Source organism: Canis lupus, chromosome 7 (genome assembly GCF_003254725.2).
Source record: "Canis lupus dingo isolate Sandy chromosome 7, ASM325472v2, whole genome shotgun sequence".
Taxonomy (NCBI): domain Eukaryota; kingdom Metazoa; phylum Chordata; class Mammalia; order Carnivora; family Canidae; genus Canis; species Canis lupus.
Genome location: NC_064249.1, coordinates 64492993 through 64506477, shown reverse-complemented (window position 1 = coordinate 64506477; position 13485 = coordinate 64492993). Strand labels below are relative to the sequence as shown.

Sequence of the window (13485 nt, the reverse complement as noted above, 5' to 3'; positions counted from 1 at the left end):
GTTTCTTGTAATCTAAAATATCACTCTGAAAAAGTTTTGAGATAACTTACATACCATAAAATTTACCCTTTTCAAGTATACAATTGAATGTTTTTTTTGTAACAACCAGGTAACTCCCCCCTATTTTCTCCAGCTTCCTCTTGTCTACTTGGTAAGCATTAATTCACCCTCCAAAGATCAGCTCAAAAATTGACTTCCCATAATGTTTTGTTCTTCCCTTTGTTAAGAGTACATTTTGCACTATATTGTAATTTTATGTATTCATATTCACCCTTCTTCCTGTCAACTATGAATGAGTCAGGGACAGAGACTGCTAACATTTACACAGCACTTTACAGTTTCTGGATTGCTTTCTGTACAGGTAGTACTGTTGGTCTATTTTTGTACCTACACTGTGCCCACAGCAACCACTTTATATTTATGAAACTAGTGAATGGCAGGAACTTGAGTTCCTCTGTGGCCTAAGGGACAATAAGATAAAGAACAAATATGAAAACTTCCCTCTCAAATCCTCCAACGGCACACTTGCACCAGAAACAGGTTTGGGTGGAATGTAAAAAACAAAACAAATGCGAAACAGTTTTTTTCTTTTTCCCCCTAAGTTTTCTTGCCAAAGCGAATATTCTAAAGACTGAAAATAAGAGGCATAAGTCCAAGCAAAGAAAGATTTATTGGGCCACAGTTGATTGTTATCACCCAGAAAGCAATGCAATTCCGGTTTCAACTAGCTTCTGAATCCTTCCATCCTATCCCTACACCTAAACCCATGGAGATCCAATGATCTGATGACTCAGAAAAGAGAGTCCTGGCCCTTTTGGAAATGGTAAAGTACAGTTCTTGCCCTCAAGGAGCCTACAATCTGCTACTTCAATTCAAGCAATATTTTGCTCTTTCCATGTGCACTGTGAGAAGTAGGCATAGATGTTAACCTGATCTTCCAGAGGAGGAGACAGAGGCTCCAGGGGATCACTGGCCTACCCAAGATCACTCTTGGTGAGAGGAAAAGCCCAGACCCACACCCAGGTAAAAGCTGCTGCTGCAGTATAAACACTGACTTAGAGCCTCAGAGAGAAGGCATTTTAGTTGGGGAATAGGATAACAAATGCCCTGGATGATGTAGCATTTGAACTGGGCCTTGGAAGACAGGCAGAGTTTTGATAGCAAGTAGTTTATTTGGCTGGAGAGCTTATGCCTTTGACAGAGCTGTGGGTGTCAGGGCAGAAAGGGGTGCCCACGATCAGAGATGGCCTAACCCTGGCTTCTGCAGTAGATACTGTGTCATCCTTAAAACACCCTGAAAAGACTCCCTTTTGGGAGGAGGGGAGGGTGGGGAAGGGTTACCCAGGAAAAGAGAGATCATACTGTCTTCAGACCAGAGGGATTCTTTGTTCTGGGTAACATGACAAACACTGAAGCAATACAAAGACCTATTCAGCAAGTCGTTTTCTTTCTGCCCACTCGCTAAAATAAAAACCTCATTTTCCCTTGATTACTTATGTTAATTAGATATCCCAGCATCAATCAGGGAGTAGGAGAGACTGGGAAAGATTAACCATCTGAAATTGGGGCGAATGTGGGTTTTCTTCAGTGCTCTCTGGTCAGAAGATTAAACCCTTGTCGATCTCTTCAGGAAAAACCATTTTAATGGCTTATTTTCTACCTAGGCCTCACTATGTTTCAAGATCTCAAGAAAAAGCTTGCAAAAATTACAGACAGAAGAGAGAGATATATATGATTTCTCAAAACCACACACATTATTTGGATGACCACAGGGTTTAAGATTTTTATTTATTTATTAATGAGACACCCAGAGAGTGAGAGTGAGAGTGAGAGTGAGAGTGAGAATGAGAGCGAGAGCGAGAGCGGCAGAGAGAGAAGCAGGCTCCATGCAGGGAGCCTGATGCGGGACCTGATCCTGGGTCTCCAGGATCACGCCCTGGGCCAAAGGCGGCGCTAAACTGCTGAGCTACCCGGGCTGCCCAACCACAGGGTTTAAAAGCCGTGCAGTCTAGTGTTATTTCATCATCTGTAAAAACTAAGAATTAAGAAAGGCAAAAATCCCCTCAAAATGTCTATCAGACCTTACCAAGGACAACTATGTCTGCTAATTCTGTGACAGAACTTCCTGAGTGCTCACACTGAACCCAGACAAGGTGCTATCACTGGTTAAGAATTCTAAAAGCAAACCTCTCTCCTTACCCCCCTAGTCTGTTCAGGGATATTGGAAGCTTCTGGCCACAGAGGAAGCTAATTTGTAAAATAAAGGAATATTTCCAGTTAAGATTTACAGACCCTCCAAGGCATTTTGCAAGAGACTCAAGATGAACTTCTGACCTGTCTTAAAGTCATAGGAGGAAAAGCACTCGGCCATCCGTCTTGATATTACCCTGAGGCAAAAGGATTTCAGAGGTAAGTTAAAGTCACTTACCAATGTGAAGCCTGCCTACTAGATCCTGACCTAAAACTCCAGGCAAACTGAATAGCTGTATTTTCTTTAAGGCACAGAATTGCTACTGTTTCTTGAGTTTTTACTACAGTGATATGATCTCTCTATGTATCATGTTCCCTAATAACCCCAATAATCCTACAAGCTATTGTCTTCAAAAAACAAAACAAAACAAAACCCTAAATCTTGAGAGAGCAATGTCCCCAGAGCAAGAGCTAGTGATAGTCTATCCACTGACCCCATTCCAAACCACCTCCCTGCCCTTCTCTGCCTCCTCTCCAACCAGGCACCAGAGATAGGCTCTTCCACAAGCCCACACATCTAGGGATCCCCTCCACATACACAAAGGAGGGAGCCACAGCTCTTCTCTTGGTTCTTGGACCCTTACTGGGTCAGCAAAACCTACCTGCTTCTAAGAACTACCCAGAAATTTAAGGAGGGGTTTTTCCTAATCCAGGGAAGCTCCTGAATCTGCTTTTCCCTATGATTTACTACCTCCTTGTTACCGACACGTAGATGAGTGGGCACAAGGGCACAGGGTTCCCAGAGTTCCACACTAACATCCTCATCTGGTTTAATCAACACTATATCCTTAGACTTTCTCCCTCCTCCCCCCACCCCTGCCTTCTGCTCAGGTTGTGATCCTGGGATCCAGTCCTGCATCAGGCTCCCTGCAAGGAGTCTGTTTCTCCCTCTGCCTAGGTCTCTGCCTCTCTGTGTCTCTCATGAATAAATGAACAAAATCTTTAAAAATAAAATAGAACACTGCCGACGCAGTAATAGCAGTGAATGCAGCTGAGAGTTTGTGAATTTTCTCTGTTCAAAGAACCAGTTTCTAATTCATTTATTTCTGCTCTGATCTTTATTAATCCCTTCTTTCTACTAATTTGGGGCTTTTCCCCCTAGGTCCTTTAGGTATAAAGTTGCAGTTGAGAATTTTCTTCTGTATTGAAGTAGGCCTGTATCACTATGAACTTTGCTCTAAGAACCCCTTTTGCTGCATCCCACAGATCATGGTAGGTCATATTTCTGTTTTAATTTGTCTCTAGATATTTTTAAATTTCTCCTTTGATTTTCTTCAATGACCCACTGATTGATCAGTAGCATGCTGTTTAATCTCCTTTTTGTGGGTTTTCCTATTTTCTTCTCGTAATTTTTAGTTCCATACTAATGTCGGAAAAGATGCTTGATATGGATTTCAACCTTCTTGAATTTATTGAGGCTTGTTTTGTGACCCAATGTGTGATTTATTCTGTAGAACATTCCATGTACACTTGAGAAGTAAATTGTGCTGCTTTTAGAGGGAGCATGCTCTGTCTATATCCATTAAGTCCACCTGGTCTACTGTGTCATTTAAGACTCATGTTTCCCTGTTGACTTTTTTGTCTATTCATTGATGAAAGTGAGCTATTAAAACCTCTTACTACTGTTTTATTGCTTTCAATTTCTCCCTTTAGGTCTGTAAATATTTGTGTTATATATTTTGGTGCTCCAATGTTGGGTGCATCTATCATTATAAATGTTACATCTTTTTGCTGGATCTACCTCTTTACCATTAGGTAATGAATGCTCTTGTCTTTTATTACAGTCTTTGTTTTAATGTCTATTTTGTCTGACATGAGTATAGTTACTTCAGTATTCTTTCAATTTCCATTTGTATGGAATATTTTCTCCCATCCCTTCCTCATTCTGTGACTAGGAAAAAAAAGAGAGGGCTCAAAATCAGAAATAAAAGAGAAGTTACAACTAATATCACATAAACATAAAGGATCGTTAAGAGACTACTATGAACAATTACAAACCAACAAACTGAACAACTTAGAAGAAATGGATAGATTCCTGGAAACACGCAGTCTCACAAGACTGAATGACGAAAAAATAGGAAATCTGAATAGACTGATTACTAGTAAGGAGAATGAAACAGAAATCAAAAATCTCAAAACAAACGTTCCAGGACCAGACAGCTTCACTGGCAAATTCCACCAAACATTAAAAGATTTAATACATACACTCAAAGTCTTCCAAAAATTGAAGAGGAGGAAAAGCTTTCAAACACATTTTATGAGGCCAGTGTTACTCTTATACCAAAACCAGACCAGGGCACTATTAAAAAAACAACAACCAACAGTCCAATATTCTTGATGAACACGGATGCAAAAATCCTCAACAAAATATTAGCACACCAAATCCAATAACATATTAAAAAGATCATAAAACATGACTAGGTGAGATTTATTCTGTGGATTCAAGGATGGTTCAACATCTATAGATCAATTAGTGTGATATATCACATCAACAAGATGATAGGTAAGTAAGAACAGGATGCCTATTCTTGTCACTTTTGCTCAACATTGGAAGTCCTAGTCATGGCAATTAGATAAAATAAATAAAAGGCATCCAAATCAGAAAGGAAAAAGTAAAACTCCCACTATTTGCAGATGACATGATACATGAATTCAGTAAATTGTAGGATATAAAATCAGTACGGAGAAATCTGTGGCGTGTCTATACACTAACAATGAAACGTCATAAAGAGAAATGAAGAAAACATTTCCATTTACAATTACCTCAAAAAGAATAAAATATCTAGGAATAAATTTAACGAAGGAGATGGAAATCATAAGACACTGATGAGGGGATCCCTGGGTGGCTCAGCGGTTTGGCGCTTGCCTTGGGCCCAGGGCGTGATCCTGGAGACCCGGAATCGGGTCCCGCATCGGGCTCCCTGCATGGAGCCTGCTTCTCCCTCTGCCTGTGTCTCTGCCTCTCTCTTTCTCTCTCTCGGTCTCTCTCTGTGTCTCTCATGAATAAATAATAAAATAAAATCTTAAAAAAAAAATAAGACACTGATGAAAGAAGCTGAAGAAGACACAAAGGAATGGAAAAATAATCTGTGCTCATGAACTGGAAGAATATTATTAAAATATCTATACTACTGAAAGCAATCTACAGATTCAATGAAATACCTATCAAAATTCCATTGGCACACTTTACAGAACAGGAACAAATAATTGTAAAATTTATATGGAGCCACAAAAGATACTGAAAAGCCAAAGCAATCTTAAAGAACAACGCTGGAGATCTCACACTCCCTCATTTCATACTATGTTACAAATCTATAGTAATCAAAATAGCACGGTATTGGTATAAGACACAAAGATCAATGGAACAGAACTGAGAGCCCAGAAATGAACCCACACAGGTAAGGACAATCAATCTACAACAAATGAGCCAAGAATGTACAATAGAGAAAGGATAGTTTCGTCAATAACTTGATGTTGGGAAAACTGGACAACCACATATAAAAGTATGAAACTGGACCACTATCTTACACAATTCACAAAAATGATCTCAAAATGGATTAAAGACTTGAATGGAAGCCAGGAAACTGTAAAATTCCTAGACGAAAACATAGGCGGTAATCTACTGGACATCAGTCTTAGTGATGTCTTTGGGGATCTGACTCCAAAAATGAGAGACAAAAAGAAAGCTAAAGAGGAGGGACTACACCAAACCAAAAAGTATCTGCACAGGAAAGGAAACTATCAACAAAATGAAAAGGCAACCTACTGAACGGGAGAACATATTTGCAAGCCATATACCTGATAAAGAGTTAATATTCAAGATATAGAAAGAACTCCTACAACTCAACACCAACAAAAGCCCAATTAAAAAATGGGCAGACGATCTGAACAGACATTTCCGCAAAGACATACAGATGGCACATAAGACATACAACAGCCACATGAAAAGACATTCAAGATCACTATTAGGGAAATGCAAATCAAAATCACAATGAGGTATCACCTCACACCTGTTACAATGGATGTTATCAAAGAGACAAGAAATGACAAGTGTTGGTGAGGATGTGGAGAAAGGGAAACCCTTGTACGCTGTTGGTGGGATTGTAAATTGCTACAACCATTGTGGAAAACACTATGTGGTTCCTCAAAGAATTAAGAATAGAAATACCGGGGTAGCCCGGGTGGCTCAGTGGTTTAGCGCCGCCATCAGCACAGGGCATGATCCTGGAGTCCCGGGATCGAGTCCCACGTCAGTCTCCTTGCATGGAGCCTGCTTCTCCCTCTGCCTGTGTCCCTGCCTCTCTCTCTCTCTCTCTCTCTCATGAATAAATAAATAAAATATTTAAAAAAAAGAAGAACAGAAATATCATATGACCCAGCCATTCTACCTCTGATTATTTACCCGAAGAAAATGAAAACACCAATTCGAAAAGATACATGCACCCCCTACATTCACAAAAGCATTATTCACAACAATCAAAATATGTAAACAACCTAAATGTCCACTGACAGATGAATAAGATGTGATATACTTATATAATGGAATACTACTCAGCCATAAAAAAAGAATGAAATCCTGCCATTTGCCACATGGATGGACCTTGAGGGGATCATGCTAAGCAAAATACGTCAGATGGAGAAAGACAAATACCCAGTGACTTCACTGATGCATGGAATCTAACAAACCAAGCCAAGCCAAGGCAAACCGAGCCAAACCAAACCAAACCAAACCAAACCGAACTCACAGATACAGATAACAGACTAGCTGTTACCAGAGGCGAAGGAGGTTGGGGATTGGGGAAAATGGGTGAAGGGTCAACTGTATGGTGATGAGTAACAGACTCGTGGTGATCACTCTGCAGTGTAAACAGATGTTAAATTATAAAGCTGTGCACCTGAAACTTATGTAACAACAACAACAACAATAATAAATAGCAGTGAGGCATTCATGTCCTAGGAAAAACTAATCCAGGGAGTTAGGCCACTGAGTGCCAGGCCCCATTCTGTAGCTACCTCATATGGTGACAAGGGGAAACTCAACTATCCTCTGCTGGGCCTCAGTTTCTAAGGACGTAAAAGAGAGTCAACAATAAGTTAACTTGCACTCCCGAGAAGACCAAGCTTAGTCACTTAGGACTGTTTCAATCTGGTGTTTGACAATTTGTCTCCTTTCTTTACGTCCCCTCCCACCTCGTCTTCAGGGGAGAAGGGGAAATAAAGTGGTCGAGTACCCTAAACAAATTCCCACCCCCCTCTCTACCCACTTTCGTCCTTGCCTCTGATTCCACATCCTAAACCCAGAAATGAGGCGACCACAGCTGAAACGAGCTCAGAAGAGGTCGAGCAGGCTGCTCGCAGTTGCCACCTCTTCCAGACGACAGGGAGGAGTCCACCGGCGCGGGGCTGGGGGGGCGCCAGGGGCTCCACGGCCGCACCAACTTCCCCGGGACCGGCTGGACCCGCGCCCGCCGCGCCCCGCCCCGCCCCGCCCCGCGGCCCCGCGGCCCCGCCTGGCGCCCCCCGCAGCCCCCACGGGGCGCCGGCGTCCGCTCACCTGCGCGGGGCAGAGCAGCAGCAGGACGAGGCCGACGGCGGGGCGGCGGGCGGTCATGCTGCGGCGGAGCCGGACTGCGGACAGCGGCGGGGCTCGGCTCGGCTCGGCTCGGCTCGGCTCGGCTCGGCTCGGCTCGGCTCGGCTCGGCTCGTTCCGCGTCGGCGCCGCGGCGTGGCTCAGGATCCCGAGCCCACGGAGGGAGGAGGAGGGCACAGACGCCGGCGGCCCGCGGCCCGCGCAGGTCAGGAAAGAGGAAGGCGGCGGCGGCGGCTCCGCCCCTTTCTGGGCGGGGCCGCGGCCGGGCCGCCCGGCACCCGTTCTGGGGCGGGGCCGGCCGGGGAGGGGGCGGGGCCGGCCGGGGAGGGGGCGGGGCCGGCCGCGGAGGGGGCGGGGCCGACCCGCGGAGGGGGCGGGGCCGGCCGCGGAGGGGGCGGGGCCGGCATGGCCAGCGCGGTCCGGGCCGGGGTCCTCCGCCGTCCCCGCCGTGCTTTTCGGGGTCCTGCAGCCCTGGGGGTGCAGACCCGGGCAGCCGAACATCTGGGATCCGGCCAAGGAGGATATTTTTGGAGTTGTGTGGTTTCGATGTTTTAACTCTTTCCCCCCCCACCCCCCCTTTCTGTTTTCTTGGTTGGGGACGGCGGTTTTAGCAAATGGGAGCGTTTGGAGACTTTTCCCAATTTCGATCCCACTCCAAAGCGGAATGTGTATTTCGGCCCCCATGAGCACACTGGAGCAAATTCTCCGCACCAGACTCAGCCGGCAAAAAGAAAAAAAAAAAAAAAAAAAATCCGTGCCCGGGCTTCAGCCACGCCGGGGGCGGTGCCGCGCGGTGGCCTGACCGTGTTGTGATGCGGCGGCGCGAGGGGCGGAGCGCGGCTGTGTTCGGTGCTCCCGGGCCAACCAATCTCCGCTTGGTGGCCGCTCAGCCCACGTCCCGAACAGGGCTAGAACTACGCCACCTGCTGGCTGAGCTGCGCGGAGCGTGGCTTTGGACCGGTTCGCGGGAGAAGACCTCCCCTCCAGCCCTCCAGCCCTCCAGCCCCCCAGCCCCCCAGCCCCCCAGCCCCCCTTCCCGCCTCCCCGCCTCCCGCAAGGCTGACCCAGAAGTGGGACCAGAATCCATTTTTAATTCCTAGGTGAAGTCAGGTATAACAAAGAAAAAGGAGCGTCTTCATCTTGAGCCTTACACTTGTTACCTTTTTTTGCTCTTGCAATTATTTTTATTATATGCATTTCCAGCTAACATTTCCTCTGAGATTTCAGTTATTGAAACCTCTCGAAAGCATCGGTCACTATCATTTTAAGTCAAGAAAAAGTCAGTAAGGATCTCTTTTCCCAATGTGGAAGCCAATTTACAGTGAAAAGACCAAATATCTATCTGTAGCAATGATCAAACCCAGTCCTAGGCAGGACCACGATGCGGGTGATATTCCTAGCGCCGCTTTCAAAGGTCTGCTTGGGTTGCAGTCTTGCCTGCCCACTCCCTCTGCCCTGGGATGTCCTTCTGGCTGACTGGGCGTTGAAGCTATAGGGATTTCCTCTAGACCTTCAGTCCTAGATCTTACATGAGGGCCTGCTGTGTGTGTGCTCTCCCACCCCTGGTGATTCATTTGAGATTCATTTGAGATTCATTTGAGTGTGCGTTAGTTCCTTAGTTCTGCAGGGACTCAAACCGTTGTCACTGAACCAGCAGTATTGTTGGAACTGCAAATTGGAGATTCCATCCTAGACCCACCTAATCAGAAACTCGGGATGAGCCAGCTCTTTGGGTTTTAATAAGCCCTTCAGGTGGTTCCAATGCACACTCAAATTCTAAACTGCTCTGGGTTCCTTGGATCGTGGTGGATTAGTTACCTTTCTAATTTTAGCAAAGTCCTAATGGAAAAAAAGAAAAAAAAGAGCCTTTATTAAATAATTAACTTGACTAAAGTAAATATGAGACATTTCTGCGATGGGCAGATATTTTGGCGTCCCACAAATGATGTCCACTATTCACGAAAACAATAACAAAAAGACATGTGGCCTTTTTTTTCCTGGTTTTTCTTTTCTTTTTTTTTTGTACGACTTCAACAATACCCAAATGCCTGGGAAATATTTTAAAAATAAACTGTCATATTTCTAAGAGAAATGTGGGGGTTTTTGCTGATAACAAAGTAATTTATGCTGATAGTAGAAACTTTGAAAATACACAAAAGTTTAGGGACAGAAAAAAAAATCATTTATAATTCCATCATGGCGTGGCCTGTGATCCTGGAGACCCGGGATGGAGTCCCACGTCGGGCTCCCTGCATGGAGCCTGCTTGTCCCTCTGCCTATGTTTCTGTCTCTATCTCTGAATAAATAAGTAAATAAATAAATAAATAAATAAATAAATAATCTTTAAAAAAATTCCATCATGGGTAATCAGCCACACTGTGGTGTATTTTTTCTATGAAAATTGTTTTGGGCACCTGATGGCTCAGTGGTTGAAGGTCTGACTTTGGCTCAGGTGGTGATCCCAGGGTTATGGGATTGAATCCCACATTAGGCTCCCCACAGGGAGCCTGCTTCTCCCTCTGCCTATGTCTCTGCCTCTCTCTCTCTCTGTGACTCTCATGAATGAATAAATAAAATCTTAAAAGAAACAGAAAATTGTTTTGGGACTCCTAGGTGCCTCAGCGGTTGAGCATCTGCCTTCAGCTCAGGATGTGATACCAGAGTCCTGGGATGGAGTCCCACATCAGGCTCCTTGCAAGGAGCCTGCTTCTCCCTCTGCCTGTGTCTCTGCCTCTCTCTCTGTGTCTCTCATGAATAAATAAACAAAATCTCAAAAAAAAAATGTTTTAACATGGTTGAGATCCCAAGAGAGACTTTTTGTTTGTTTAGGTGATGTTTAATACCACCATCATTATAAACCATTGAACATTGACTGCATAATAATAAAGGAGAAAATAAGAGGGAAATATTAGACATACATCTTTATAAATATGCAGAAACATCTTTGGAAGACTGCATTTGAAAGCATATATGAATATAATACATGGAGTTTTAAAATAAGTAGGACATACTGTACACAGTTTGAAGCTTGCTTTTTTTATTTTTTCTATTTAGCAATATGCTTTTACCACCTCACTACTTTTACTAGCTCCGTAGGATTTCATTATGTATATATAACATTTCTGAAGCCAGAGTGATGGAGGCCAGTCTCAGAGTAATATGTAAGTCAGTAAAATATAGTTCATCAACCAGCAATATTTCAAAATAACTCAAGTCTCAAATTACATTTCTGCTATATATGAAGAAGGGTTTGTATAGTTCCAGTAATAGTGCAAAAATCCACTTTTTCTTCCATATGGTTCTTCACATTCCTAAGCTTGTCTGGATTCCACAAGGCATTGAATTTTTCTATGTCCTCTGCTTTACTCATGATACTGTATCACAAAAGTCTAAAAGCTATTGAATATTTTCTATAGGGAGGGAGATGGGAAAGTGGACCCAAAACAAAGTTCTCTTTACCTTACTGTTGGAAGAGGAAGTCTAGAAATACTCATATTTATTAATTTTTATTTTTTTAAAATACTCATATTTAATAGTTTTGATTCATTACATAATCAATATCCTTTTGGACATTTGGTTGATCACTTTGGTTACTGCAATAATACTACTGCAATAATGCAATGAACATCCTTGTGCCTCAGTCCTTGCAATTATGTACATATAGAACTGTTGGAGAAACATCATTGGCTCAAAGGAAATGTACATTTTAATTTTCACTCTGGCTAAATTGCCCTCCAAAGAAATTGCAATTTACTCCTTTTGCTAGCAACCTATGGAAGTACCTGATTCCCACCTCCTTAGCAATACTTTACTTTGCCTTTCTGATAGGTGAAAAATGGCATCTGTGATTTTACTAATTTTATTTCTTTTTAAAAAGGCTTTATTTATTTTTTTAAAGGCTTTATTTATTTGAGACAGAGAGAGATAAAGAGAGAGTGCATGAGTGAAGGGGGAGGGGTAGAGGGAGAGAGAGAGAGACTCCTCACTAAGCAGGGAGCCCAATGTGGGGCTTTATCCCAATTTCTGGAGATCATTACCTGAGTGGAAGGAAGATGCTTAACTAACTGAGCCACCCAGGCACACGTACTCATTTTATTTCTTATTTTTAAAAATTGTGATGCTTGTATTTGTATTTTATTATTTATAAGAGAGATTATAAAAGATATTAATTATAAGTGAGATTAAGAATCTTCTTACATTTATAATGATTTATTTCTTTTTTCTGTGTTTATTTTTTATTTCCTTTTTCATTCTGACTGTAAAAGCTCTCTATTTTTTTTTTTAAAGATTTTATTATTTATTCATGAGAAACACAGAAGGAGAGAGGCAGAGATACAGGTAGAGGGAGAAGCAGGCTCCCCGAGGGGAGCACAATATGGGATTCCATCAAGGGACCCTGGGATCACGACCCGAACCAAAGGCAGATGCTCAACCACTGAGCCACCCAGGCATCCAAAAGCTCTCTATTTATTAAGAAAATTAACCTATTTGTCTAGCATATATGTGGCAGGTACTTTTACTAATTTACTAGTTTGTAGGATCATATAAAATTATTCCACATTTTCCTCTAGAGTTTTAATGATTCCAAGGAAATCATGATCTGGAATTATTTTGCTGCAAGGAGTGATGTAAGGATCCAGTTCCCCTCTACCCCACAAAGCCTAGATAATTACAGGGATACCTGCTCTTGTTAAAGTTATCATTGGTTTTTGTGTTGCCAAATCTAATTAATGATAACCCCTTTGCTGTCATCTCACTTGACCTCTTAGTGTATTCAGCCCAGATGATCACACTATCCTCCATAAAACATGTTCTTTAACCTCTTGTGGGTTACCTCATTGACTAAGCATTGACTGTACCTCATCTTCTAGACTCGAGATGCATTTTGAGCAGTATATTCATGTTAATAAAATTTTATTACACCAAAATACCTTTGAATCCTTCCAGTATAGAAACTTTTTTTTTTTTTTCCTGCTGACTTGGAAACTTCAAAGTAGGCTGTGATACAAGTGGGCAAAGAATAAGAATGACTAACAATGGCACAGATTGTGAACTTGCCTGGTTTCGAATTTAAAGGCTGAAGTCCAATAATAGGAAATGAAGACAGAGCTGGGCATTTGGGGTACAAGGATGCAACTGACTTCACCTGGTGATGTCTGAGCCGATCGCTGATGGATCCAGTCTTTCTTTGCTTACTTTTTTCACTTTTCCCTTTGTATTACCTCAGGCTGCCAGAACAAAATGCTATAGACTGGGCGGCTTAAACAACAGGAATTTATAGCTCACAGTTTTGGAGACTGAGAAGTAGAAGTTCAAGGTGCTGGCCAGTTAGGTTTCTGATGGGACCTCTTGGCTTGTAGACAGTGGCCTTCTGACCAAGTGCTCATATGGGTCTTTCCTTGGTACGTGTGTCTGGAGAGAGAGAAATCTCTCTCTTCCTCTTTGTATAAAGGCATCAGTCCTATTGGATTAAAGCCACACCCTATGACCCCGTTTAGCCTAATGACCTTCTAAAAGCCCTGTCTCTAAATGTGGTTACACTGGGGGTTAGGGCTTCAATGGATGGATCTGGAGAGGCACAATTCAGCCTGTAACATCCTTCCTTTTGCTCAGGGCTGCATTATGACTTTTGTGGGCCTAGGCAC

The 13485-nt window shown here is 42.9% G+C and overlaps 1 protein-coding gene and 1 long non-coding RNA gene across 3 annotated transcripts in view; one reads left to right on the top strand and one right to left on the bottom strand.

Annotated features, from left to right (window-relative positions):
- The window catches only part of NPC1 (NPC intracellular cholesterol transporter 1), a 52919-nt gene extending 44985 nt beyond the window's left edge, over nucleotides 1-7934 (bottom strand). Inside the window, exon 1 of the mRNA XM_025429310.3 lies at nucleotides 7805-7934. Within this exon, the coding sequence (XP_025285095.1) occupies nucleotides 7805-7861 (57 nt within the window). The 5' untranslated portion in view covers nucleotides 7862-7934. The remainder of the gene's footprint in view (nucleotides 1-7804) is intronic.
- Nucleotides 7935-7936: 2 nt separating this feature from the next.
- LOC118355190 (uncharacterized) overlaps nucleotides 7937-13485 on the top strand; it is a 67464-nt gene continuing 61915 nt past the window's right edge. The window contains exon 1 of one of the 2 annotated variants that reach the window (XR_007412113.1): nucleotides 7937-8045. This is a non-coding gene — a long non-coding RNA (uncharacterized LOC118355190). The remainder of the gene's footprint in view (nucleotides 8046-13485) is intronic. The other variant, XR_007412112.1, reaches the window with a different exon arrangement.